The following is a 26,749-nucleotide window of genomic DNA, read 5'->3' as shown; positions in this document are numbered from 1 at the left end:
GTTTTACTGTGCTTATTGAGAACGTGATATTAATATTGTGGGATCGGGTTGCACGCCGCAACAGGTGAAATAAGGGTGATATATTGAGGTGAAATAAGGGTGAATTTGTACTATACGGTGGGATCGGGTTGCACGCCGCAACAAGTGGAATAAGGGTAGATTGACATGGTGAAAAAAGGGTGAATTATGATACTGATATTGACATATGGTAGGATCGGGATATATATATTGTTGTTGATATCGTTACGGTGAAATAAGGAAGGAATTTGTGTTGTCTGGTGGGATCGGGTTACGCGTCGCAACAACTTATATGTTTCCATTTCTTGAGTTGTGTTGGGTTTTTTTCGTGGTAATTATATCTGAATTATTAAAGATTGGTAATTCTGGACGACACTAGTTTATTCTTGAGGCTGTGGTTATTATTTTCAGTTGGCTGTTTAATTCTGTCCAGTATTCCCATTTTCTATCATTATTATATACTGCGTTCAGGTTGTAGTATAGGTGACCCGCCTTAGCCTCGTCACTACTTCGTCGAGGTTAGGCTCAACACTTACCAGTACATGAGGTCGGTTGTACTGATACTACACTCTGCACACTGTCTAGATTTTGGAGACAGTCCCAGTGGCGGCTACTAGAGAGCTCGGATTGGACGGCCTGCAGAGACTTGAGGTACAGTTGCTCAGCGCCCGCAGCTCTTGAAGTCCCCGTCTTTATTTTTATTTAGCTGTGTATTTTCATTCAGACAACTTTGTATTTATTTCAGACCCTTGTATGTATTACTCTAGCAGCTCGTGCACTTGTGACACCGAGTTCAGGGATTTGTAGCAGATGTTTTTTCGATTTTAGCTTCCGTATTTATATTTGAATTATTGCAGTTAAATCAGTTTTTCTTCATTAATTGAATTTAAATTGTTAAAAAAGATAAATTATTCTAACGTTGGCTTGCCTAGTAAGTGAAATGTTAGACGCCATCACAGTCCCGACGGTAGAAATTTCCGGTCGTGACACTTGGCAAGGGGGAAGAGACATCAGAATGGTTGGTGGTCTAATTTACTGTCGTAATTATCCTTCTAGGTGTAGAAAAGGAAAGAGATTCAGTTGAATATGCTCCAGGTGTAGAGATAGTGCTGATGGGTGGTTGAACATATGGTGGATTGTCAGAGGATATGGTAGAAAGGAAAAACAAAGGCTGAGGTGTTGTGGTTGTCAAAGTGAATGGAAAATGATCCTCATGGAACTTTACGGACCCGTTTGGCCATAGATTTTGCCAAATATTTTCCAATTCTTTTTGGCAAATACATATTTGTTCATAAATTTTATCCATATGTTGATAAATTCCCAAATTTCAAAACCATTGGCCCAAAATTTTACTATTATATTTTAAAAATATTTTAGAAATTGCACCAAACTTTTGTATTTTATAAAAGAGCCCACCATTTATTATTTTTTAATAATGTTGCTTCGTCTTCTCGGTCATCTGATAGTGTATTATGTAGTTCATTACAAATGATAATTTTGTACCAAATTTATTTATGTTCAAGACTATGGTTTGTGATAATGATAATGAATGTTATTGATGAAGGTACTGTTGGGTATTTGTGATTGTTATTAAAACTTGCGGGTATAAGTCATATTTCATATTTATTTATTTTTTAAAAGTGAAAAATATTTTAAAAACTGATGTTCAAATACATTTTCATCTTCAAACCAAACTTCACCCAAATCAGATTTTTCAAAACAAATTTGGGAATCTATGGCCAAACGTTAGCTACATCCCTGAAAATAGACACCTTTCTTGTCTCAATTTCTAGAACTTTATAACCTTTTTGACCTTGTGCATAGCCCAAGAATACACAACTCTTAGCTCTTGGCTCTAACTTACTCCTGTTATGAGCCAAAGTAGATGCATAACATATACATCCAAAAGATCTAAGAGATTCATAGTCAGGTGATTTCCCAAAATAGAACCTCATAAGGTGTTTTCCCTTTCAAAACTCTATAAGGTATTATGTTGATGAGGTGAGTGGCTGTCAGTGCACATTCTCCCCAATATTGAATAGGGATCTTAGACTGAAAAAATAGACCTCTTGCAACCTCTAAAAGATGCCTATACTTTCTCTCAACCACCCCATTCTGCTGGGGTGTTTCCACACAAAATGTTTCATGCAATATCCCTTGTGATTCAAGAAAAGCAGCTTCATGTGATCCTTTGCCTAATTCGCATGCATTATCAGACCTTATCCCTTTTACCATCATGTCAAATTGCCTCTCTACCATGCTCAAGAAGGATTTTAGAACTGTAAAGGCATTACTCTTGCAACTCAACAGAAAAGTCCATGTAGCTCTACTGTAATCATCTACAATAGTTAGGAAGTATTTATAACCATTGTATGTCACAGTCTTGAATGGTCCCCAAGTATCAATGTGAATTAAATCAAAAATTCCCTTTGTTTTAATATGACTTAAAGGAAAAGAAAGTCTAGTTTGTTTGGCTTGAGGACAAACGTTACACACATAATCAAAATTTGAAGGAAAATTAATGAAACTAAGATTCTTCATTACTGAAAATGGAAGATGACCCAATCTGACATTCCATTGGCTTACATTAGAAATAACATTAGCCACTGATCGTGTTTAAAAAGAAATAGAACTAGAACAATGATTGAAATTTCTTCCTTTTAGAATTGAAACTACATCTTGACAGGGCAGAATGCCAGAAACTACACTAGTGGCCCTGAGTAGATATAAACTATCTCTTACTTTACAAAAAACATGTCTCCTCCTCATTAAAGGGACCTGCATTAGGCAACCATCAGAAGTTAGATTTAAAAAATATTTGAATTGACTACATAACTTATGAACATATAATAAGTTATATCTAAAAGAAGGCACATGAAAAACTCTTTTAAGGATCATATATGGTTGAATGGAAACACTACCTATGTGTGAAAGGAGTTAGGTAGACTAATATGTAAAGGGACAGGTAGGGGAGTTAAATTGATAAAAGAACTTGAATCAAAACACAGGCTCCTAAGTCAATGATCCAAGTCCTAGTATTAAAAGCTGAAAGACAAGTTCAATATATTTAAGAATTGTACCAGCCACAACATTGGCATTGATTTCTAAACTTGCATGTGCTGAGCTTCCAATCTGAACCTGTTTGATCAAGTTAACTAGCTCAGAGACTTGCTCCTTGCTGAACATTTATGGATGATTGTTCATGTTTTCCTCATTTTTAACAGCTGCTGCAACCTCCTCATGTCTTGTTACCACTGCATTTCCGTTCACTGTTTCCTGATAATTGTTTGGTTGTTTGGTGAACTAAAAATCTTCTAAAAACCCTATTAGTCTGTAACAATCTACTCTCACATGTCATATCCTCATGCAATGAGAGCATGTCACATTAGGGTTGTATTTAGACTTCTTTCCTTTGAACTTTTGTGGACTGTTTCCAAACTTTTGAGTGGTAGTCCAGAGTTTCTGAGTCTGATTGTTGTTCCTCTGTTGAAACTTTGTCTGAGCTCCTACCATAAAGGATGCTCCATCAGAAGGGTATTGAGGGCTCATGTATACCTCTCTTTGACTCTCACCCTGAAGTAACAAAGAGTAGGTATGGTCTAAGCTAGGTAGAGGATTCATCATAAGAATATTTCCTCTTGCTTGGCTATAGACATCATTAAGTCCCATAAGAAATTGAATAACTCTTAGATCTACCAAAAACTTAGCTACCTTCTTCTTTCCATCACACACACAATCACAGATGCATCCTAAGTGTGTGCTCAGAGAGTCCAACTCATCCCACAGTCTCTTTAGAGTTATGAAATAACCTGCTACACTGCTATTTCCTTGAACTGACTTTGATATCTCCTTTTGCAGGTGTTATAATTTGGCCCCATTGGATTGGCTAGATCTGTGCTCAAGACTGTTCCATAATTTTATTGCAGACTTAGAGTATATGACATTGTCTCCTATTTCTTTAGACAGAGAATTCAGTAACCAGGAGGTTACCATGTCATTGCACCTGCTCCATTGAGGAAGGTCATTGGAATCCAGACTTGGTTTTCCACAGCTTCCATTGATGAAACCAAGTTTATTCTTGCTAGAGAGTGCAACTAAGATTGATCTCCTCCAACTTGGAAAGCCTCTTCCATCGAATGGTGTGTTCACGAGAGTCATACCAGGTGCATCAGAGGAGTGAAGAAAATAGGGGTGCTTACAGTCCTGATTGACTGTAGTAGATGAAGAACCAGTGCTAGAAACCACTAGAGTAAAGATGACTGGAGTTTTTTTTGTTACTGCCATGGTTGATCTTGAAGTTTATGAAACTTTGAGATTAAGTTTATGAAGGATCGAGCTATAAGAGCTCTGATACCATGAAGGATTTTAACAAGAAAAATGCATAAATTTTTTCTGTATATTGTATTCAATCTCAATGCATGTATATATACAAGTATAGATCCTGAAAGAAATAATGTAAAATAAAAATTAAAGAATATTCTCTATACACTTGTCATGTTTTCATTCTCTACTCCTATAACAAGATAACTAATTTTATTCCTCTACTATGTATTCACATGTGTGGGCACGTGTAGAGAAGTTTCCGGGCGTATCATTCTTGTAAGCTTAGTGTGCCATATCGACGGCTGAGATTAAGAGCAGCTGAGGGTCAAGATGCTTCCACGTGTCACATTATTTTGATGAAGTTAAAAGACCAAAACTATACACTACATAGACAAATCCGAAATCCCTAATGTTCTTGTCTGAAACCCTTCTCTTTCCCTTTCTTCTCTTTCCCTTTCTTTCTTTCATCGATTAAAATCTCGATGTCTTCCTTCTTCTCTACACTATAAGAGATTATTCTTGTTAGATTAGAGGATTCAAGATTATTAAGAATAGCAAAAGAACAATCATGCATTATGGGATATGTGATTTGCACGTAATTCAATATATTTGCATAAATGGCTAATCTTGTCAATTTAGATTGCATATTATCGCTTTTCAAAACAGAAAAATTATTACTACTTCACTTTATATATATTATAGCCATTATTTTAAAATTATTTTGGTTTTTTTCTCATATTTAGTGTGGGAGGATAACAAAATTTCACAAGCTACAAAACAAAGATACAATATAATATTGTCGTCAAGCCTTATAATGAGTTCACAATAGGTGCAGGTTCGATTCCTACTTTTCCCATTGCCTTTTCATTCCCCACCCCCTATGTAATTGGAAAAAAGTAAAAACTTAAAATAAAATAAAAAATTTTAAAAAATAAGAGAAGAAAAGCACATACAAATCCAAATACAAAACCCAAGTTATCTTGTCTGATATATATATATATATATATATATATATATATATATATATATATATACAGCTATTATTGTATTTAAAAAAGTTTTTGCTTCATTTTCAGAGAGAGAGAGAGAGGAGGAAATGGAGACCAATATCAGAATTAGCAGATGATTTGGAGATTCAAACCCTAGTTATTTCCACTTTTATCGATATTCAATCTCTTTGTATTTTAAATTTTTTCCTGCTTAATTTTAATTTTCGCTACGTATATTTTCATTTGATTGATATCAGCTGGATATTCAATCTTCGATTCTCTGATCGGTCGGCGTGAGAATTTCAGATCGGAGACGAAAGCTCTGTATAAATCTCTAGAAAATTCTAGAGAAAAAAATGCCGTCGCATGGAGATCTAGATCGGCAAATCGCACAATTGATGGAGTGCAAGCCGCTATCAGAAGCGGAGGTGAAAACGCTGTGTGATCAAGCGAGGGCTATACTTGTGGAGGAATGGAATGTTCAGCCGGTGAAATGTCCGGTGACTGTTTGCGGCGATATTCATGGACAGTTTTACGATCTCATTGAGCTCTTTCGGATTGGCGGCAACGCTCCTGATACTAATTATCTCTTCATGGGCGATTATGTTGGTATGTTTTTCCTTTCGATATAGATTTTAGTTATATGCGTTGACAACGTAATGAATGTTTTACACTTTATGTGTAATTTAACATGTTATAATACGTTACTTACAATTTATTACAGATTACCTATCAATGTTATTAAATAAAGTTACCTGCAAATGCCTTTTAATTGACTCGATTATGTAAATATTTTTTACGGCTCTTTGGATATATGTTTCTGTATTGGGGGATTTTGTGGTTTGTTGCATTTATTCGGGCTTTGGATTCTCTAGATGTGAATTGAATTGTTTAAGTAATTTTTTGTGGTCTAATTTTTTTTTAAATTGCAGTTGCTAATCGTGCCTTAGATTTCCTATTGAAATTTTCATGTTTGTATGTCTCTAGAAAATTAGAGAACCTTAAGTGATAGAGCTCATAATTGAAATTAAAGTTTGAAACACGTATTGGAATGAAATGAGTCCAAATAGAGCGGAATAGATATTGTGGATTCATATAACTGATAGTTTGGGACTGAGGTGTCATTGTTGTTGTGTTATCATCTGGTATGGACAGAGATGAGATGTATGGTAACAAGTACTAATGAGAATGCCACTAATGTGAAGGCTGGTTAGTCTTGTAACATTATATATGAGATTGTGAACGATAACTTTTATGCTGAACACCTATGGTTTGTTGCCAGCTCTAATAGTCATGTGAGTGGTTTTGCAAAGAGTAAGGTTGCCTCAAAGGCAGCCACGTGGGGGCTGTTCATTTGTTGTTTCAGGAAGTGGACGACACATGATTGTCCATTCATTAATGTGGTGGAGTTATTATGGTGGTCCATTTTTTATTTTGGCAATTTACATTGAAAACATCTTTGCTATGACAGGCTTTAGTTTGAACTGTTCATTGTTTAGCTTCGAAGTGATGAATTATTGTTGCGATGCAAAGTTGAAATGTTCTTTTGGTTGGGATTGGCCAAAAGTGAGATAATGGCCTTGATGGCCACAGGTGGTACAGAAGTTCATTTGGCAAACTTCGTTGGCCAAGATATTTGTACTTGTCAAACATTGCTTGGTTAAATATCCTGTTAACACATGCAGGGTGCTAATTTACGAACAGTAGTTTAGCCAACCAAAATGATGAGTGACTAAACTTAGTTTGTAGTTATGATTTACTTTATCAGATAATACTGTTGCTTGTCGTCCATGTGTATTGTCCTTTTGTTAAGCTTGCTCAAGTGCGAGAGGACAGGGCTGGATGGTGAGTGTTGGGTTGTTGGATTTACTTTCGCTTGTTGTCCACGTAGATTGTCCTTTAGTTAAAGCTAATTGAAGTGTGAGAAGACAGGGCTTTCAGGAAAGTGAGTGCTGGCGCGTTTGATTTTATTTCCTGACTCATAAATTCGGTAAAAAAGGTGCTAAGGTTTATTACCTGTGACAAAGTGTTCTGTTCTGGCTTTTCTTTTACAAAAAAAAATTGTAAGTAGAAGTGTCTCTCATCCTATGTTGCTCGGACTCGGGTGCGGTTATCCGATCTAGGTGCGGATCTAGAGGTCGAATCCTTCATAATCTAAATTTTAAGATTCGGGGGTGCGGATCCAGGTGCGGGTGCGGGAATTCGGCTAAAAATAATTCAAAATTCTAAAAATAGATCTATAAAAATATCCTAAATTATGTGGAAAACTAATAGGTAATGGAGATCAACCAATAATTCAATCTTTCATTTTGAGAAATAGAATTTCTCAAGTTGTAGGCAGTTAGGCACTACGCATAGCAGGCAGCAGCTAAAATTCAATCTTTCATTTTTCATTTTTCCTCAAATTTATCCATGGATTGTGGTCAAAGTACCCGATCTCGATTGACCACACCATGTACGAATCCATTCCCCTACCAGTACAAGTGTTGTGTCGACACGGGTGCGTAGGCTAAAATGAAGAGTCCACGCAACACAGCTCTCGTCACCGCTTTGTACTCTTTATGTAAAAAAGATTCATTTTAGCCTAGTGGAATACAACAGAGGAAGTGTTATCACGCTGTCAACTGACACCGACTCATCCCAAACTTTCTTGAAAACTTTTGCTTGCCCAAGGTTGTCTTTTGTTTTTTTAATAACTTGCACTTTATCAGTTCTCTTGTTGGTTAAGTATTTTATAGTTGTTTATCGTTGTATAATTGTTTAATCAATGCAGACCGTGGATACTATTCGGTGGAGACTGTCACACTTTTGGTTGCTCTCAAAGTCCGTTATAGAGATAGAATCACAATTCTTAGGGGAAATCATGAAAGCCGGCAAATCACTCAAGTGTAAGTCTTTTTAATATTTCTTCAAGTAATATTGTTATTTTAATATGGGGTGCTTAGAAATGGTTCATCTTTCGCAGAGGTTAGATTCAAAGAGCTATCCTTTTCATAGTTCGATCATTTGGTTTATAGATGAGCATGTGGACTTTTTACTGCGTCTGTTATGATATTTTTCTCGACTCTTTGTATTTAGCTATCTGAGATTATATGGCAGTAGAAAAATATGGAGAAGGTCTAGTACTTCCTATTTTTTATTACTTCCTATTATTTTTATTGTACAATATGGGCTTTGAACTTAATTGGAGGTCAGTGAGGATTCATATAGTCAACCCCAACTTACTTGGGATCGAGGCATAGTTGTTTGTTGTTGTAGTCTCTTTTGTGTTTAGTTTTTAAATGTAGCTCGGCTGCTGTATGCTCTGATTTTGTTTTCTAACATGCCCAGAGTTAATGCAAACAGAGTTACAAGAATGTTTAAAACCTACATAATCTACTCTGCCATGAAGTCCATAGAAAATATTTCACGAACTGACCAAAGAGTCTTAACCTGCCACTTGGCAAAGAAATTATTTCCATTCTAGTTTTGCTTCAAAAGCTGTTGTTTTCTCTTTATTAAGTTATTGATACGCAATCAGCCAATATCCCTTTGCTCTTCTCGTCATTCCAGTTTTAGAAAATGATCTTGAAATAAATTAATTACTGGCTCTCTACCTTATTCTATTTTTGTCTTTATATTAAGGTAGCATTCAGGATAGACTATGTAGCATGATACACTTGTGTGTGTGTGTGTATTATCATTTACTTTATCAGGTTAATGAACGACATTGTGCTTGTTTTTGGACTCACTTTATTGTCTTCTCACATCAGAAATGCCAAAAGAAAAAAGAGGTGGGAGTAAAAATTCTATAGGAAAAGGTGGAAGATCTCTATTTTCTCTGGACGGTTGGAGTTTAAAGTGAAAGAATATGAAAATCTGCATGCAGTTTATTGGTATATATTCTACTATTAATAGTTTGTGAACATGGTTTTTATATCCAGAAATTGTATTAGTACCGGAGGGAGGATGAACGTTGTTCCTGAGGCTAAGGAGAAAAAGGAGTTTTTTCATTTTTTTTCATTTTTTCGGGGGGTTGGGTGGGAATGGTTCCCAAAATTTATGAATGATGAGGAACTTCAGGACAATGCAAATAAGGATGTCCCACAGTTTTTTCTTCTTTTGGAGTAATAAGGCGGCCAAATATAATTTGATGTTATAGAGGACCATATGACTGATCAAGTCATGGATGGAGTAATTGATATACCTCTTTTCCTGCCAGGTATGGTTTTTATGATGAATGCTTGAGGAAATATGGCAATGCGAACATTTGGAAGTATTTCACTGATCTTTTTGATTATCTACCACTGACAGCACTTATAGAGAGTCAGGTTTGAGCTCTTATTGTACTGATTTTTCATTTGAACAGAACTGCTGGCTAATATTATGTGCGTTTATCAATTTGTTGTAGATATTCTGTTTGCATGGAGGACTCTCGCCTTCTCTGGATACACTGGATAATATCCGAGCGCTGGACCGCATACAAGAGGTACATAAATGGTTGTGAGATTTAAGTATTTGTATTTCGATGATATGTAACATAGTCTCTTTAGTATTTTGTCACTAGTGGCTCCCCTCCTGCTTGATCAATCTTGACTCCTGCAGTTTTTATCCCTCCCAAATTTAGTGGCTGTCCTCTCAGAGAAATCCTACAGAAACAAAGTTTGATTTCCTGTTTTATCTTCCAAAAAGTTTACCTCTTTGGTGCAACGGCTTTCTTCCCATGACAGTTTCTGTTAACAGTAGTTCTGCAGAAATATCCAGCAGGACTACAAAGTCAGATCTGGAGATAGCAGTTATGATAGCATTATTAACCTTTTGCTGCTCTGCTATGCGTTGGTATCTCTATTCTGCTTAGAGACTTAGAGACGGCAATTATTACCTTTTATCATCTGATATCTCCCTGTTTCTTATTCTGATGAAGTCTGATATCTCTGTTTTCTTATATCTGCCCTGTTAACTTTTTGCTGAATCTTGCACATTTGCATCAGTGGTCTCCGTTCTCTCTGATGTCTCATGATATCAATTCTATGCATGTTAATGTTGCTGCCCTCATTGCTTATGCCTCTTATTTGGTGGTTATTAGGTTCCACATGAAGGGCCAATGTGTGATCTCTTGTGGTCTGATCCAGATGATCGGTGTGGTTGGGGAATATCACCTCGAGGGGCTGGTTACACCTTTGGACAGGATATAGCATCTCAATTCAATCACACCAATGGTCTCACTCTGATTTCTAGAGCTCATCAGCTAGTCATGGAGGGTTTTAATTGGTGTCAGGTTTGTGGACCTAAATTGAGGCACCGCCTCCCATCTCCCCCTTTTGTTAATTCTGTGGAACTTGATTTTAGCAAGCAGTTTGTGTTTTTTTATTTTTTAACATGCTCTTTGGTGGTGTAACTTTGGCAGGATAAGAATGTTGTGACAGTTTTTAGTGCTCCAAACTATTGTTACCGGTGTGGTAATATGGCTGCCATCCTAGAAATAGGCGAAAACATGGAGCAGAATTTCCTTCAGTTTGACCCAGCTCCTCGGCAGATAGAGCCTGACACCACGAGGAAGACTCCAGATTACTTTTTGTGATCCCAATACTTGCACTGATTGCCTGCAGGTATGTTTTACAAGAGGAGTTTTGCTGGTTGAGTGTTCTCGGCATCATTCTTTTGTTTGGAGCTTGACTACCTATGCCAGATGCTCCCCAGAGTTGTCGAAATGCCTTAATTGGTTTTCATGTATATTTCCAAAAAGGAAGCAACATGGTACATTCTGCTCTGTAATTTTGAAATTTACCGTAAAAAGCAGGGTTTTTTTTCTTCCAAAGTCCAATTACCAATTCGTGGCAGCCAAATGCTGTCATTCCAAATTGCGTCTAGATCTCTTGATTTTAGACAGGACATACTAGTTTTCAGAAGAGATGAATTGGTAGTAATAGACTAATAGGTATTTGTTCGTATCTTTAGTCTTCTGTAGTTGTTTTAGACACGAGATACTTTTCATTTGGTCTCTGGCATTGCTGTTATGGGATCATGTTTTTAAATTTATTCTAATGATTCTTCCAAACGAAGGTCTAATTTTTGCAATATCCGAGGTTAATATTAGTTTCAAGTGAGATGAATTAAAAAAAATTCCCAGACAGTTCAGGAAATGTTTAAAGACCTTTCTGAAGTTCTCAAATAGATTTATTCATTGTCTTCTGATGAGTCCTTTATTCTTTCTTTTCATTATCGAATTTGAAGGAATTTAAGGTAATTGTTTTACATCCCTCGTTGAGAGGAAGATGCTGTTTTCTTGTTTTCTTTTCTTCCTATAGCTTTCGAGTTTGGAGGTGGAGATTTTCACTCCGAATGATATAGCGGAATAAATCACCAAATCTGATTCGAAACACAACACTATAAGATTGGTCGAATCCTTTTTGTTTTTTTCTTTCTTTGATGTTACAAGTCTCATTTTATACTGGAAAAGTGCTTATATATGGTAAACCCGAGATTGGTTCATGTCACTGTTCCTTTAATTTGGAGAATGATAAGGGTAGTAGGTATTATGTGATGTGGTAGAAATAGTATTTAAGAAAGTAAACATTATGTGATGATGGTCCAAAAGGCAACATTGACATTTGACAGTAACCAAGAGATGATAACAAATTTTATTTTTCGTCTGTCTTAATCAATATTCTTAAAATTTAGACCGGTACCATTTTGCTATTATTTGTTATGTATCTTGCTAATGTCCATATTACTTTTCTAAGTCGTATTAAATTTTTTATTCCATAACATAAATTCCAGTGCGTCTGGTATGACCGAACATATCTATATAAAATTAAAAAATTACACGAGAGCTAATATTTTTTCTAGAATTCAAACAATATCCCCAATTCAAAATGGGTGGAGATTTACAGTACTAAAATGGAACCAACTCTTAACACAAATGATATGAGAACAGCAAAGAAATAGCTAACTGGTCTCAATCTTCTCTTCTTACATCTCGTTTCTTTCCTTAATATTCATACCAAATCAAGACAGGGTATTCAGTAGGAAATCAAGTATTATTTGCCCTATGAAATATACACCTAAAGTGGAACAAACTCAACACAACATGAGAATCGCAAATGATAAGGCATTATAAAGCTAATAGTTAATCAAGCACCACGGAATTGATTTTGAAGATCGATTTATCCCCTAAATTTACACACAGAAGGCTGAAACAAGAAGAAGAAAAATGCTTGTAAGTGCAGTATCAAGATAACAGTTTTTCCCCTGATATGCAATAACACGAGGCTGCTATTTCCTGGTGCTTGTGTTCAGATGTTCAGCTTCCAAAAAACAGGTTCTCATAAATGTTCTTCCCGAGGAACCCAGTCGTATACCCAAGCTGCAAAGACCTGCCAGCTTTTTATGCATTTACAGCAAAAAATTTGGTGTACTTACACAAGCTAGTAATCCAAATTTAACACCAAGCGTTTTGCATCAGCAGCCTGGCTCTTGTTTCAGCTGGATTCCACTTGTGGAGCCAAACATCATCGGCTAGAAAAACAAAACAAACCATAAGCATTACGACATGTTTGGAAGAAACATAGTTTCAGCAAAAACAGAGATCAACTTTTGTTAGTTGCTGAGGTAGTCGCAGAGAAATTATTTCATTAAGGTTACAAGTGGGCAACTCCTGTTACATGGTGAAATTCGTATTGGGTGAGAGATTTAATAAGATTAGGGAACTACGCCTAAAATAGCATGCAAAAAGCCTGATTTTACCTGAGTCATACTAGGCAAAACACTACTAGCAAGTTCCTCATTCAACAAAACTGGAAGGGGTGGCATTTGGCTCATAATCCCTGGCATATTTCTCATGCTGCAGCATAAACAACACTATCACTACATGAATTGTATTGACATCTAAATTCAACCTGTCAAATATTAAGAATGACAACATTACTCGTTTAAAACTGCCGTTATATTATTTCTCGTTCGGATGAAGAGATCAATGTTGTCCTGCAACTGCCCATTAACACATGTTGATGTCAGATATCAGCTGATATGCTTAACTGAATACTGTAAAGTATTGACAAACCCCTCTGCGTACCCAAAAGTTGCAACCAGAAATAAGACATAAAAATGAAGAAAAAAACTACGCAGTATAACATGCAGAATCAATTTGATGCAGTCTTTTTCCCCCCCTTTTCAGGGAAATGGGCATACAGTACTTTTGCTTTGATATTTCACTGTTCTTTTTCCCCTTTCACCGGCTGAGGTGTAGGCAGGAGGAGGGCAATAAGCTGATTCTCATTTATTGTTTTACCTGTTACGATAAAGGGATGAAAGAACTGAAAAGAAAAGACACGAAATAGAGATCAGATTAGAGGGGGCAGGGGTAGATAGACTGAAGGAGCATCACCAGTCAGTTCTATTATACAATACAAATTACATATAGGTAAGGTAGCAAATATCTGTATTCTCTCGGTAGAAAAAGTACCATACAAATAACTAATCCCTTATCATGAGCTAATCTTGAAATTCCCAACTGTCTTTTGTTAGAATGCATTCCTCGATAATCCTTTCATTTGAAAGGAACATAGTAAGTTGTTACACCCCACACAATTAGCAGGATTGCTAAACTTAACACAGCAGCTTAGGCTCAAACAAACAGAGAGGCAGGTGGTTTCCCTACATCTTTTATGCATTCTGGACTTCTATTATTGCAAAAGACCAAGAATTTACATGCGAACTTGCAAAGACAGAGCCGGGGTTTTCTTATATCTCTTGTGGACTACATAAAAAGGAGGGATTACGAGACATTATATTTCCACTGGAATAGTAAAAGTCTCGCAAATTATGGCGAATATCTTCAAGGAAACCAAATTCTTATTAGAAAATTTAGGAAACAACTTTTTTCCAAATCTTTAATGGGGACTTGGACCTCTCCTGATTCACCAATTCAGACTTTTACCACTTCACAGAGACCAGCTTCAGTGAAAATCCCAAGAGGAGACAACCAGTAACAGTTAAGCACTTTCACAATTACTTTATTAAGAGTCACAAAGTTTTTTTTAATGAAGTTCAGTAAGAGTCGCAAAGTTAAGACTGTCTTGACTGAAAGACAAAAAGAAAGCAAGTTTAAATCCCACAACTTTTTAGAAGCTGTTGATATGCTTCCTAAATACTGGGTTCTGGGTGATCAACGCTCCAACTCATGACTTATCTATGAGAATAAATAAAGGCAACCATTGTAAAATGAAATAAAATAAATAGAGGCAGGGTAATGAATATGTTATCTTTTTACTAGTTTCAGACTAAGTTGCACCGACACGGCAGTTTAGATGCCGCACCCGTGTCGACACGACACTAGTATGGGCGTGGGTATGAGATCCGTACCGGATCTGGTCAAATAATTTTGAGTACTTTGACCGCGACGGACGGAAAAATTCGAGACGAGATACAATTTGATTCCCGAAATCATAACCAAAACTAGGGTAAATTTGAAGAAAATAGCATGCCTTATCTAGGAAATCAATCCTTTACTTATCTACAACTTGAGAATAAAAAAGAAATCCACACTTTACAAGCTATACGTAAGTATTCCACAAAATTTCTCGTAATTTAGAGATATTTTTATATTTTTATATTTTTGTATTATTTTTAGCCGGATCTCCGCACCTATATCCGTACTAAGATCCGTATCCCCGAGTCTTAGAATTTACATCTCGAAGGATCCGACCTCTAGATCCGTACCCGTGTCGGACACCCGCACCCGTGTCCGAGCAACTTAGGTTTCAGATGCAAGGACCCAAGTACTAAAGTAGAAATATATGTAGTACTCCAACATTTTAGCATCTTACTTTTCTTTTTCCCTTTCAATCATCAAGACTCCTACTACAAGAGGTTGAGATTAATACCTTGACTGTTGAAAGGTTGGCCGAAATCTGATTGAGAGCCTGATTGTTTTCTTCCAGTAGATGTCTCGTTCCAAGTAATGCTGTAAGCAACAAAAACCAGGTAAGTTTGTGAATTGGAGCCAATTGAAAAAATGAGACACACAAGATGAACAAAGAATCACACAGGAAGAAAAGGGAAACCATACACATACAGTGGCAAGAAAAAAGAAGATTTGACGGCAATCTATTATCAGCAAAAATTTTACCACATAATTCCTGGTACTCTCTCGATAGCTTCAATAGTTCACTGAAAGCCTTTGGTGTAATAAACCGCAAGCCCTTCAGAAAGAAAGACATAATATAATAATGAATTAATTATAGGCGGCTTCGCCTTCAAGCCGTCAATAAAATCGAGCTAATATGTGATCATGACAGTACACTGATGCATAGGTCTCTCCCTCCCACCAAGACAGGAAAATAACAAATGAGAAAGAGGATGATTCCTATAATACATTACTCCAGTCGAGTCCAATGGAATTTCAAAATGAAGATATTTTTATTTTGTTCAAAATGTGCAGTTCCTCTTTCTCGCTCCGAGAAATGCATTGTTGGAACTGGGTTGGAACGACAAGCAGCTCTAGATTCGGGGGCTATATTAGACTATTATATTAGATTAGTATTAGTTAGTGATCCCGATTTAGGAACTAAGACTCGCATCTTTGACACATGAAGATGCCCTAATCTACGATGCCTCACTTGGTGACTTCTTTTACATGTCAAATAATATTTATTGAACACTGTACCTTACGACATTGTACTAATCAACTTTTTAGCTTTGACACAAATAAATTTGTTGAATAGCTCTAGATTAGCCAATACATCTATGTAAGTGTCAATGAATCTTGTTGACTGATATAAAGTTGGGTTCAGTGCATTGATTACATTTTCACTCCCCGCTTCTATTAAGTCTGATATACAATTCCTGCTTTGCAGCACTTGAGTTAAATGTACAAGGAACCCACACATAGGTGGCGGGACAGTTTTAAGAAAGTTATGGGGGCCACATTTAGCTGGGTTTTGGCCCAAATACAAAGTAGTTTGAATGTGAAACAAGCTTTTGTTTGTTTTTGGATTTTGCTGAAAACCAAACTTAGTTTTCATAATAGCCCGCGAGGTTTTACAGGGTATCACTTACACACGTCTCTTTTCCAGAATTGTCTATATAAAATTAAAAATTTAACTTTTTCGCCTCATTATTATGTTTCAAAAACAACTTGTGTTTTTATTTCAATCTATACTTTTTTTTCCAAAATGTTGTGGGACCACACACCACGTGGATCCCACCACAGGGAAAACTTTCTTCCAGATCAAGTCAAGTTGTAAGCACACAAATTCTTCTGATTTCAAATTTTGAACATTCCTTTTCCATCCATTTGGAACAGAACTGAGAAAATCTTTAACCTGCTCCTCACTTTTATCAAGAAACTAATGATATCCAAATAAAACGCATAGTGACTCTTGTATAAGAAAATAAGCTAGTAATGGTTAGCTTTAGCAGCTAAATAAATAAGTGGATTCTGAACAAACTTTTCCAAAAGTGTCACTAATTAGACACATATTATTACATTATTTTTAATTAGAAAAAGAACAGTCATCATTGAAGTTTTATCTCCAAGTGTACCACAGGTATCGACAGATGGTTACTTTTCTTTCGCTTGCCTAACTCCCATGAATTAACAGACATTAGCATTAGTATTCTTCCAAGGTTTGCCCAAAATCAATTTTTGGCAAAGCAACTTTACCATCACTTCTATTTCTTTCCCTGCTTAAAGACAAATTATAAATTACTCCCTCCGTTTTAGTTCGTTCCAAAACGAATGACAATTTTTTTAATGATAAAGTTTATATTTGGAAATAATTTAACCTTAAACTTTTCATGTTACCCATTTTACCCTTAATGAGAAGCTTTTATAGCCACATAAATGTCACGGACCCACAAAACTTTTACCCTTTAAGCTTTTAAGACCACAAGTTTCAAAAGTCTTCTTTTTTTTTTCTTCCTTAAATTTCGTGCCGAGCCAAGCTACCTCACATAAATTGAAACAGAGGGAGTAACTTATTTCTCAAATTTCATCAATTGCATACACAAGAAGCTTAATGAAATCTCGTTAGTATACTGTCACTATATGATGGTACTTTTCTGTACCATGTGAACCATAGATAAATTAAAAATGGTATTTTTTTTTCAATTCATATAGTATTGAGCCATCATGAATGAAAGTTCTTTTACTCCAAGAAAAATCAGAAAGCAGTTTGTTCAAATTGCATGTTAATACAATTTATTTCTGTCAAAGAAAAAGCAGAACACATTGATCCCTACAGCTAAACAGATGACACTAACCTGCAGAAGGGATATTTTCACCATGGTTACGATGATTTGAGGAGAGTGAATATGGAATGAAGCTCAATGGCGAAGCTGAGGATGTACCAGTTTTCATGGATGCTTCTGCTGATTTATCCTGAAGAAAAATGAACTTCGTAACGTTATCTTCTCAGTTAATGTAACACATACATGTGTGTGGTAACATATCCACCTACACAGACATAAATAAATGAACACGAGTACAGACAATTAGTGACAAGTATTGTGAAATATTTAAAAAGGACAGTAAAACAAGAACTTACAAACTATTCCAAAGAACTGCATTCAGTACGCATTGAAGCATTACCAGCATAAATCTACCAGCAGGGGGTGTAAAACTAACTCCACATTCTACAGATTTAAACAATTCTATTGCTCTTTTTCATATGACGGAAATTGTAATGTTTTACTAAAAGGACAAAGAGAAAATTTCGTCTAACAAATCCTTGCCTGACACACACCAACACCAGTCTTGCTTCTAATATTAGGTAGATGATGTAATAGGTACTATGACGAGCCATCTACTTTCAGGGTATTAGATGCACCTATCTTGCTCTTATCAACAAATTTATTCACCAATTGAGAAAGATGTTTGAAAGCTTAATAACTGATATGATTGTATGAGCAAGTAGGCAGATTAATGCAACTGGTTGATAAAGACAAAAAGTAAGTCCAGGAAAAAAATATATAAACATTTAAGAAAGACATCAGATCTACTGATTTCACTTTAGACGCCACATTAAGTTATAAGGTCAACGCTTCAGAAAGGCCACAAGCAGAAAGGAAAACACTTGGTCTTGAGAATCCATGAGATTTTCCATAGAATCCAACACTAAAATCTCAAGTCTATTTGGCTTTTTATAGATGGAAATGACGGCAAAGCTGGAATACCCGAAGCCCATTGGATTAACCGTGCAAGAACTATATAACTCCACAAATTTGCTAGCACTACCTCGGACCTCGCATCTTTAAAATTTAAAAATACAAAATGTTTAACACAATCAATTGTTCAATTCTCTAAATATTAATCATATCACGTCGAACTGGACAGAAAGGTAATAAGATAAAACAGCATGTCGCGATTTCTTCACTAAGACAAGGACAAATGACCAATGTAACGCCTTAAGTCCTAACTGATGATATGAACTGCAAAAACCTCCAAACAATGATTTCAGATTCAAAGAACTTAAAGCCTAAGCAATTGACTTTCAATAGTTAAGTGTTTCTTTTTGCCCTTGGATAAGCTAGTCAAAGTCAACTACTAAATACTAGACCAAACGAATAAAAAAGTCACTTCATAAGACAATACCAGGAAAGGAAGAAAAGATGAAAAGAGAAAGTAGTTGCTGGCACACCTTCCTGTCTTTCACTTTCTTCCCCAAACTATAGTCCTCCTGTTTTCTGCGCTTTCTCTGACAAACAATCAGTCAATAGGTAAGCAAGTCTTGTTCAAAAAGCATAAGCTATCAACTAAAATATATTTAGAGAAATTAAAAGAAAAACATTCTTCAGATATTAATTACTACAATATTTAGAGAAACTCGCCAAATTAAACTGCTATTTCTATGGAAAGATACCACTAAAAGTTTACTTGTTCAAAATAATAATAATAATAATACAGGTCCAGTAGCTCACCGTCATCCACCTACATCTTAATGCAACATCACGTACAGTTTTGTCACGGAGCGCGGCTGCAATCTTAATATACTTCATTATACTGGGTTCATTCGCGAACCTATCATCAAAACACTGTGACAGTCATACATACACATAGAAGGGGAGAAGAGATGAAATGAAACAACATCAGAGATCAAAACAGATTCTAATTCAAAGAAAGTTCTGATCAGTCCAAGGAGTATCAGGCTCATGAAAAAGCATTTTCAAATTCATTTCCTTAATAAATTTTACAATTTTTCATTTACTGTTTTCAGTTATTCATCAAACTAGCTTGGATATATATATATATATATATATATATATATATATGAAATTTCCAATTGGGTAAGCAGAACAAACCCCAGTAGTGAACACTGAACACTACGTGCCAGCCCATCATCAACTTACAGCTACTGAAGTCCTAATTAAAAGGCAAATGTAACATAGTTAAACAACCAACTAATTTGTTAACAAATGATCTTGATTTGGCAAATTCCAATTAGTTAACAATCAAGTCCCGAACAAGACAAGATAAGTAGCAGTCTCTGATGCTTCCACAAAAAGTGAGAATCTTTTGCTGCTCTTTGCTGGGTTAGGGAAAGTGATCATTTCATTGTTTTCATTTCACCATGCGCCAGCCCATCATTTCACTGTTTTCATCCCCCCCACCCCCCCACCCCCCAAAATCCAAATAACTTGAGAGATAGATGAAAGAAATGTTCATTAAGGAGGAGAGTTACAGACAGCGCATTAGTGAAACAATACTCATAATGGAGGAAAGGAAAAAGTTTTTTGACAATTAGGAGGAACGGGATAATGTTGTCAAGAAGATTGGAAGGGCTAAACAACTTTGCAAGGATGTTCTCTTTATATGGTTAAACATGGAAAGCATCAAATTCAAGTGTTTTCACTTGGCTCACTTTTGAAAAGCAACCTCAGAAAGAAGGGATGCTTCCTCCACCGAAAAATTAAAAAGAAAAAGAAAAAAAAAGGACCAAGTAACCTACTTTCCATCATCTGGAAATATAAAATTTACAGTTGAATCTATGGCATTAAGAAGTAAAATTTGAAACTATGCAGAAAATATGAATCACAAACAAAATAGGATTATCCGTTACCTAAGCCTAGACTCGTACTCCGAGTGCACTTGATCATAAAACAACTGATGGGCATTATAGATTGTGTTTGATCTTAAATTAATTCCATTCTCGTGCATGTTATATTTCCAGGGAAATACAGATTCTTTAATTTCTACAATACACTAAAAGAAAGTGTCTGTGTGTGTGTGAGAGCAGGTGAGAGAGAGCGAAGACTTTATACGTGATTGAACCATAAAATAATTTGTTAAGAGATCTCTGTTCCCAAAGCTTCTACAATAATTCTATAACCACTTTGACAAATTTTCCGTCGCACTAAATATGTTCACACAAAAAGAAGAAGAGAACCACACTAATTGATACCTCAGACGCTGACAGGAAGTTTTTACCAAGAATAACCCTAACCACCCAACCCAGACCAGCGGTCTTGGACGTGAAGTGAAAGAGAGTAGGAAAAGAAAGGGGTTGGAGTTTGAAAACACGTCCGCAGTCACAAGAAGGAATTTTTCCAGAACACATCCTTCAAAGTTGGCAATGGTCTCTACATATTAAATACCGGAAAGACAAATGGATTGGCAGCACAATCCTACAGGAATCCTACCCAGGGTTATATCAGCTTGCATGTAACAAGGATGCTTTTATTGCCCAATTTAGAGAAAACAATAGCTGGAACCCCACATTCAGGAGAAATCTCCAAGATTGGGAAATCAATGAACTACTCACACTCCTTGCAGCCTTGGAAGACTATAGCTTTAATTCACATCAACCTAACAGAATCTTGGAGGGAAGCTCTAAAGAAGGGAGGTACACAGTCAGAGCTGGTTATCATCACTTGTGCTATCAGAATGGTATCCTTGAGGATTGGCCATGGAAGCACGTGTGGATGATTAGACAACCTCTCTAAGTCTCATGCTTTTCTTGGATAGCACTTAATGGAGCATGCCTAACACAGGACAACCTCAACAAAAGAGGCATAACCTTAGCAAACAGATGCTATTTGTGCCACCAAAGTTCAGAGAATGTCAGCCACCTATTTCTACACCTATGTTGCTCGGACTCTCCAAAAATGTTCCTGGGTGCGTGTTGGATCCTCCAAAAATAGATTATTTTTGGAGGATCCAACACAGGTGCGGCATTATTTTGGAGAGTTTGGGCAACATAGTTCTACACTGCCCACGCACAGCTGATCTCTGGAACTTCTTCCATTCTATTTTTGGTTTACATTGGGGTCATGCCTCATACCATCAAGGAAGCATTTATTAGTAGGCATTTTTGGAGAGTTGATAAAACCATCAAAAGGATCTGTAGGATGATCCCAGCCGTAATTTTTTGGTGTGTCTGACTGAAAGGAATAGCAGGTGCTTTGATGGGATCTCAACTACAACTTACACTCGTAAGGCCAAATGCTTAGTTAGATTGTTTAGCTGGCATTTTCATTCCCCTATAAACAATGTTGATAATTTTTTGAATTTTTTTAGCTCCCTGATTCTAGCATAGACATTGTTCTGGAGCTAACTTTTTGCTACCTTGTATTCTGCATCTTCCAGATGCCTTTTATTAATGATAATTACTTACTTCATAAAAAAAAGAGTAAGAAAAGAAAGGTCGCATGGAACAAGAATTTGATGGTAGACACTAACATGCACAAACCAAATAAGCATTCAAGGACAAGCTTGTACATGTATTATTCACGGGGATGGATTTTATATGGATGTGGTCCATGAAGAAAGCAAGGGAAGTCTTGTAACTAGGGACCTTTTCTCTCAGCACTATCTTGGCGCTGAGATTTTATTTATATATCAATGAAATCTGTTACCATTTCATAAAAAAAAAAGAAAAAAAAAGAAGGGATGTAAATTAAAAGAAATCAAATGTTTAAAAAATTGATCAGTTATAGGAGTAGTATAAAAGGTGGAGTTATTCATATAGTTTTCACATGCCCTTACATACTTTTGCAACTTTTTCAGAATAATGTGCTTCAAGATTTTGTTAAAGGTATTTTCATTAATTTTTGACTCCTCTACCGTGCAGAATTTACTGGAATAGTATTTCAAACTCTTTATGGTAAAACTCATAGTTCTACTAATTTGGATTTGTTTAGTCAAAGCACTAGAGGTATATTATTATATATTCTTCATTGTACTTCAGAATCCTTGTTTTTCTTTTGATAAGTTGATTTATAGATTTCTTTTTTTTTTATATCGGTGTAAATAAGCCACCAAAACTTAGACAGAGCAGAACCTAGTGCATTTTTCTTTTGTCTTGCTAGAATTTGAACCCTGATCTTATAGATTCCTTTTCTATGCACTATCAGCCTTAGTCAATTAGAAAAAACTATATATTTACTTCATGCGTCGGCTAATAGAGAATTTGAATACACAATTATGTTTATTCTGATTTATATGAGGCAAGTCTAATCTTATCGTATAATGCCTAAAGAGAATCTTCTAAAGCCCAAAGCTTACATTTTTTGCCTTATCATTTCTTTCTCAATTTATTGTTTCCCAACTTCTGTTATGCTTCAACTTTCCCTAAGCCATTAGCTCTGTAATTATCTTTTGCTATGAATACATGAAGCGTTTATTATTTCTGATTCCTTTGAGTGTTTATATTTTATCTTTCTCCCTTTTCCCAAGCTATCAGGGTCTACCACACGCAGCATTCTCTTTCTTTTTCACTGTAGCTTGGCCTAGACACGACCAAAACCTTAGCAGCACCAACAACTTTCAGCCTTAGTTTTATTCAATTGTTCATCTTCATACCCTGCAATTCAAGGGCATAGCAACTTTTCAGATCTGTCAAGATTTAGGAGACTTGCCTGCTTCCTTCATAACTAGGATTGTCCCTTGTTTCCTTACTAGGAACCACTTTCTTCTGTTACCATTGCATACTTTTTTTTTTATAAGTACAATTGACATACTTTCTTATCTCTCCCCTCCCCCTTCAAAAGTATTTTAATCAGGTTATAATTTTCTTTTAACTATGTTACTTTCACATGTCAATACTTTTCCCAACCACTTAAACATAATCATAGCGCTAAAATCCAACAAAATGAAGTGACTGAAAACTGCAATAAAAAAAGAATGTTGTTTCAACAGAGGACCACTATATCCGCTCCAGTTGTTTCCCCTTAGATGATTATGGTATGTGCAGTCTAAGAGTAAAACAAATGAAAGGAATGGAAGGAAGGAAGACAAGGAAAAGAATGGTTTCCACTATCACTAATATCTATATATACAAATCAAATTAACATGTAAACGCCATGCACAATAGAATGGTGTCAAACAAAATGGAACGATGGATTACCAAATATATACAGAGATGAAAATATTTGCAGTAAAATGTAACAAATATGGATAAAAGAAAATGCACATCTCAGCATACATACACACATCCAGAGACCTGGAAGAAACTACCTACTTGATAAGTCCTTCATCCAGTTTGTACTGTTCCTCAAGGGTCCACTCTACCGCCAGCCCAGTATCATGCTTGAGCCCCGGCACTGAATCGATAAAAAAAGAACTCGAACAACCTCCAGACTGACTCATTACTGAATTATTGTTGCTACTCCGTCCACTGTTTGTCATCGCACTTGGATTCCCAGAAAACAACATCCCTCCTCCTCCGCCGCCATTATTATTTACATTGAAATTCATTCCAAGGTTATTGTAGTAATTGCCCATCAACATCATCTCGGACGATGAGCTCCCTAACGCCCCCGATTGAAACGATAAAGCTTGGTGATGAAACCCTGTATTAGAAGACTCTGCAGCCATTCCCATACATATACACCTGTTACCTAACTCCTAAATCCACCCAGAATCTACTATTGCGTACAATAATAACATTCTAACAGAATAAAACATCCGATCATAGCTCCAAAACCCCTCAAATAAATAAAACCCTAATTCATCAAAAAGTGTTTCCGGTACACAAAATTGGACAATATAATTCAACTACAAAATAGGGGAAATAAGTTTAATCAATCCGTCCCACGACGCGATTGTTCCCAAAACCTTCCGTTTAAAATCTCAACTTTTCAATATAGCGAAGGCAAACTTAAAGTTGAGAAAGTTAACCCATCACTGAATGCAGAAGACTCAGTGAAAAAATGAAACCCTAACCTAAACAGAATGAAGAAAATAGCAAATGTTTTAGTGGATGTACAATGAGAAAGAGATTTAGAATTGACATAAGGGAAAAGAAAAAAAAAAAAAAAGAATATACCTTTTTCTGAGTGCAGAATTTTATCTTCTTTGTTTAAGCCTTGTTAATATTTTCAACCACAAATAATAGTAAAAATATAAAGTTGGGTGGGTGTGAAGTGTGTAATGTTAGTGGTACTCTTTACAACTTTCAGCTCAAATGGGTTCTCTCTCTCAACTGTTTCAATATCCAATGGGGAAGAAGAAGAAGAAGAAGATAATTGTGGGAGGGACGTGCAAAGATAAATAATTGAAGGGGATAATACCCTTTAGGGGTTTTGGTATTTTGTGGCAGATCTTGAAATGTTAGCAGCAACAAAGTGCGAATCCCAATAAGCAGTTGATGCAATTATTGTGACAGTTCACTCTACCATTCCCACTTTTGATATTTTTGTTTTTCTCCCCTCTTTTCTGTTTGTTGTTGTTGGTAGATGGATTAGTACTACGCCATTTTCACCTTGTTACCTGTCTGCTATAGAAATGCATGGATTATAGCCCGTTTGGTCAAAGTTGAAAAAATATAACTTATTTTGAGAATTGTTTTTTTTTTTTTAAATATACTTTTGGTAAGGTTTGACTAATTAATTTGAAAAGTATTTCTAAATAACATTTAGTGTTTGGTCAAATTTTTAAAAAGTATTTTTAATTGTATTTTTCTTAAAAGTGCTTGCGGGAAAAAATTATTTTTTTCTGCTTCTCCAAAACTGTTTCTAATTCTATTCAAAAGCACATTTTTTTTCTTCTAAAAACTTGGTCATAAACACTTCAACTTTAGAAAAAAAATTGAAAAAAAAAGTGCTTCTCAATTTTGAAGAAACTTGGCCAAACAGGCTATTTAGTACCGCTAAAGGGTCGTTTGGTGGGAGGTATTAGAAAAAATAATATAAGTAATATTAGTTTTATTCATTATTAATACTTTGTGTGATATAATTTTTTAATCTTTGTACAACTAATACTACTTGTATTAGTTATACATGCTCTTTGATATTATCCTATGTCAATAAAATAATTTTTAATACTTACATAAACATGATTAAAGATGTAATCGTTCCTCAAAACCTATTCCAAATACTTTTCGTCATATTTTATTGAAACATCGCTGCTCTCTCTTCTCTCAAATGCTTATGATGAGGATAAAAAATAGTAGCCAGTCAAAAATCAGTGATTCAGAGTATGACAACTATTTTTGAATGCTACCTAAGTTTCTGCTAAGTTCAACTTAGCAAATAATTGAGAAAAAACGGTGCCTTCAAACTCAATATGTTTGATGATGAAATTTAGGTTTAGCCTCTTTTTGAAAATTTATATGTATTCATTCTTTCCATTTTTTATGGCAAAATAAAGGGTGTTATTATGGATCTTCAACCACTGTCAAAGTAATAAAACAATTTCAATAAAAATAGCGTACAAAGTTAAAGAATATAGAGGGTATTTTTATAAACAACTAATTTTTTAAAAAATTTATGTAATATTTTAATACATCAAACTAAGCAGTGGATAAGAAATAATCTCAGCATAACTAATGCTAGCCAGTGTTTTAAAAGGCGTGGGCGTAAGGCGAGGCATTTTACATGTGCCTTAGCGAGGCGTAAACCCCAAGGGTATTTAATTTTTAATATTTTATAAAATAATATAATTACAATAAATATTTATAAATAGGTAAAATTGCATAAATATTGAAGAAAACTATAAATATGTGAACAATATATATATATATATATATGCTCCATCCCCCCAAAAAAATTAGTCAAAATAATCTATTATACGTTACTTACATACACAAGTAATTTGAGTGGAAAAGAGTAAAGTTTTCTACATGAATGAACAAAAAGTATGACTAACCTGCAATTTGAACTTTGAACTTGCTACTATGAAAGAGAATGAAGTTCTATTTGTATTTGTAAAAAAAAAAAAAATATTTGTTACTTTTGGGAGATATTAGCAGACTAGCGGATAAAATAAAGAATTGGGAAAGACCATAAATTAGGGCTTCAATAAATAAATAAGGTCTTGACTTTTAAATTTAATACATTTCAGTTCATTTTTAATTTTTTTGAGTAATTACAAGCTGACTTTTGAGAATTTGGGTATTATATGAAGGACTTATTCAACAAATTTTATTTTAATTTGAAAAAATCTTTGAGCTTATGCCTCACTACAAAAATGCACCTCAAACGCCGGGCGTACGCCCCGAATT

General features: G+C 35.4%; 2 protein-coding genes across 4 annotated transcripts; one reads left to right on the top strand and one right to left on the bottom strand.

Moving 5' to 3' along the window:
• The first annotated feature begins 5,362 nt into the window (after positions 1-5,362).
• On the top strand, positions 5,363-11,367 carry LOC104109946 (serine/threonine-protein phosphatase PP2A-2 catalytic subunit). The gene is made up of 6 exons (XM_009619348.4): positions 5,363-5,939; positions 8,104-8,218; positions 9,532-9,640; positions 9,721-9,798; positions 10,396-10,587; positions 10,717-11,367. The coding sequence occupies exons 1-6, from the start codon at positions 5,687-5,689 to the stop codon at positions 10,888-10,890; spliced, it is 921 nt and encodes a 306-aa protein (XP_009617643.1). The 5' UTR covers positions 5,363-5,686; the 3' UTR covers positions 10,891-11,367.
• Positions 11,368-12,402: 1,035 nt separating this feature from the next.
• LOC104109944 (uncharacterized) lies at positions 12,403-24,956 on the bottom strand. 3 transcript variants are annotated; one of them, XM_009619346.4, is made up of 9 exons: positions 24,575-24,956; positions 23,768-24,471; positions 19,230-19,329; positions 18,950-19,006; positions 17,574-17,691; positions 15,194-15,273; positions 13,237-13,298; positions 13,056-13,152; positions 12,403-12,827 (listed from the first exon to the last, which is right to left on the bottom strand). In XM_009619346.4, the coding sequence occupies exons 2-9, from the start codon at positions 24,127-24,129 to the stop codon at positions 12,771-12,773; spliced, it is 933 nt and encodes a 310-aa protein (XP_009617641.1). In that variant the 5' UTR covers positions 24,130-24,471; positions 24,575-24,956; the 3' UTR covers positions 12,403-12,770. The 3 variants fall into 3 exon arrangements, with proteins under 3 accessions (XP_009617641.1, XP_070044724.1, XP_070044725.1); XM_070188623.1 differs by having other exon boundaries at positions 23,768-24,153; positions 24,575-24,955; XM_070188624.1 differs by having other exon boundaries at positions 23,768-24,113; positions 24,575-24,953.
• Between the last annotated feature and the right edge of the window lie 1,793 nt (positions 24,957-26,749).

This window comes from Nicotiana tomentosiformis, chromosome 11, assembly GCF_000390325.3.
Source record: "Nicotiana tomentosiformis chromosome 11, ASM39032v3, whole genome shotgun sequence".
Classification (NCBI taxonomy): domain Eukaryota; kingdom Viridiplantae; phylum Streptophyta; class Magnoliopsida; order Solanales; family Solanaceae; genus Nicotiana; species Nicotiana tomentosiformis.
The sequence above is the reverse complement of the archived record's forward strand: the minus strand, read 5'-3'. Positions and strand labels throughout refer to the sequence as shown.

What these genes read in the sequence shown, in the direction of transcription:
- LOC104109944 (XM_009619346.4), bottom strand. Translation starts at nt 24,129, where the DNA reads ATGGGAATGGCTGCAGAGTCTTCTAATACAGGGTTTCATCACCAAGCT. An exon ending in ATAACGGCAGTTTTAAACGA is followed by an intron (nt 13,153 to 13,236) that starts GTAATGTTGTCA and finishes TTTATGCTGCAG; the next exon opens with CATGAGAAATATGCCAGGGA. An exon ending in TTTTGCCTAGTATGACTCAG is followed by an intron (nt 12,828 to 13,055) that starts GTAAAATCAGGC and finishes TTGTTTTTCTAG; the next exon opens with CCGATGATGTTTGGCTCCAC.
- LOC104109946 (XM_009619348.4), top strand. Translation starts at nt 5,687, where the DNA reads ATGCCGTCGCATGGAGATCTAGATCGGCAAATCGCACAATTGATGGAG. An exon ending in AGCCGGCAAATCACTCAAGT is followed by an intron (nt 8,219 to 9,531) that starts GTAAGTCTTTTT and finishes TTTTCCTGCCAG; the next exon opens with GTATGGTTTTTATGATGAAT. An exon ending in AGGGTTTTAATTGGTGTCAG is followed by an intron (nt 10,588 to 10,716) that starts GTTTGTGGACCT and finishes TAACTTTGGCAG; the next exon opens with GATAAGAATGTTGTGACAGT.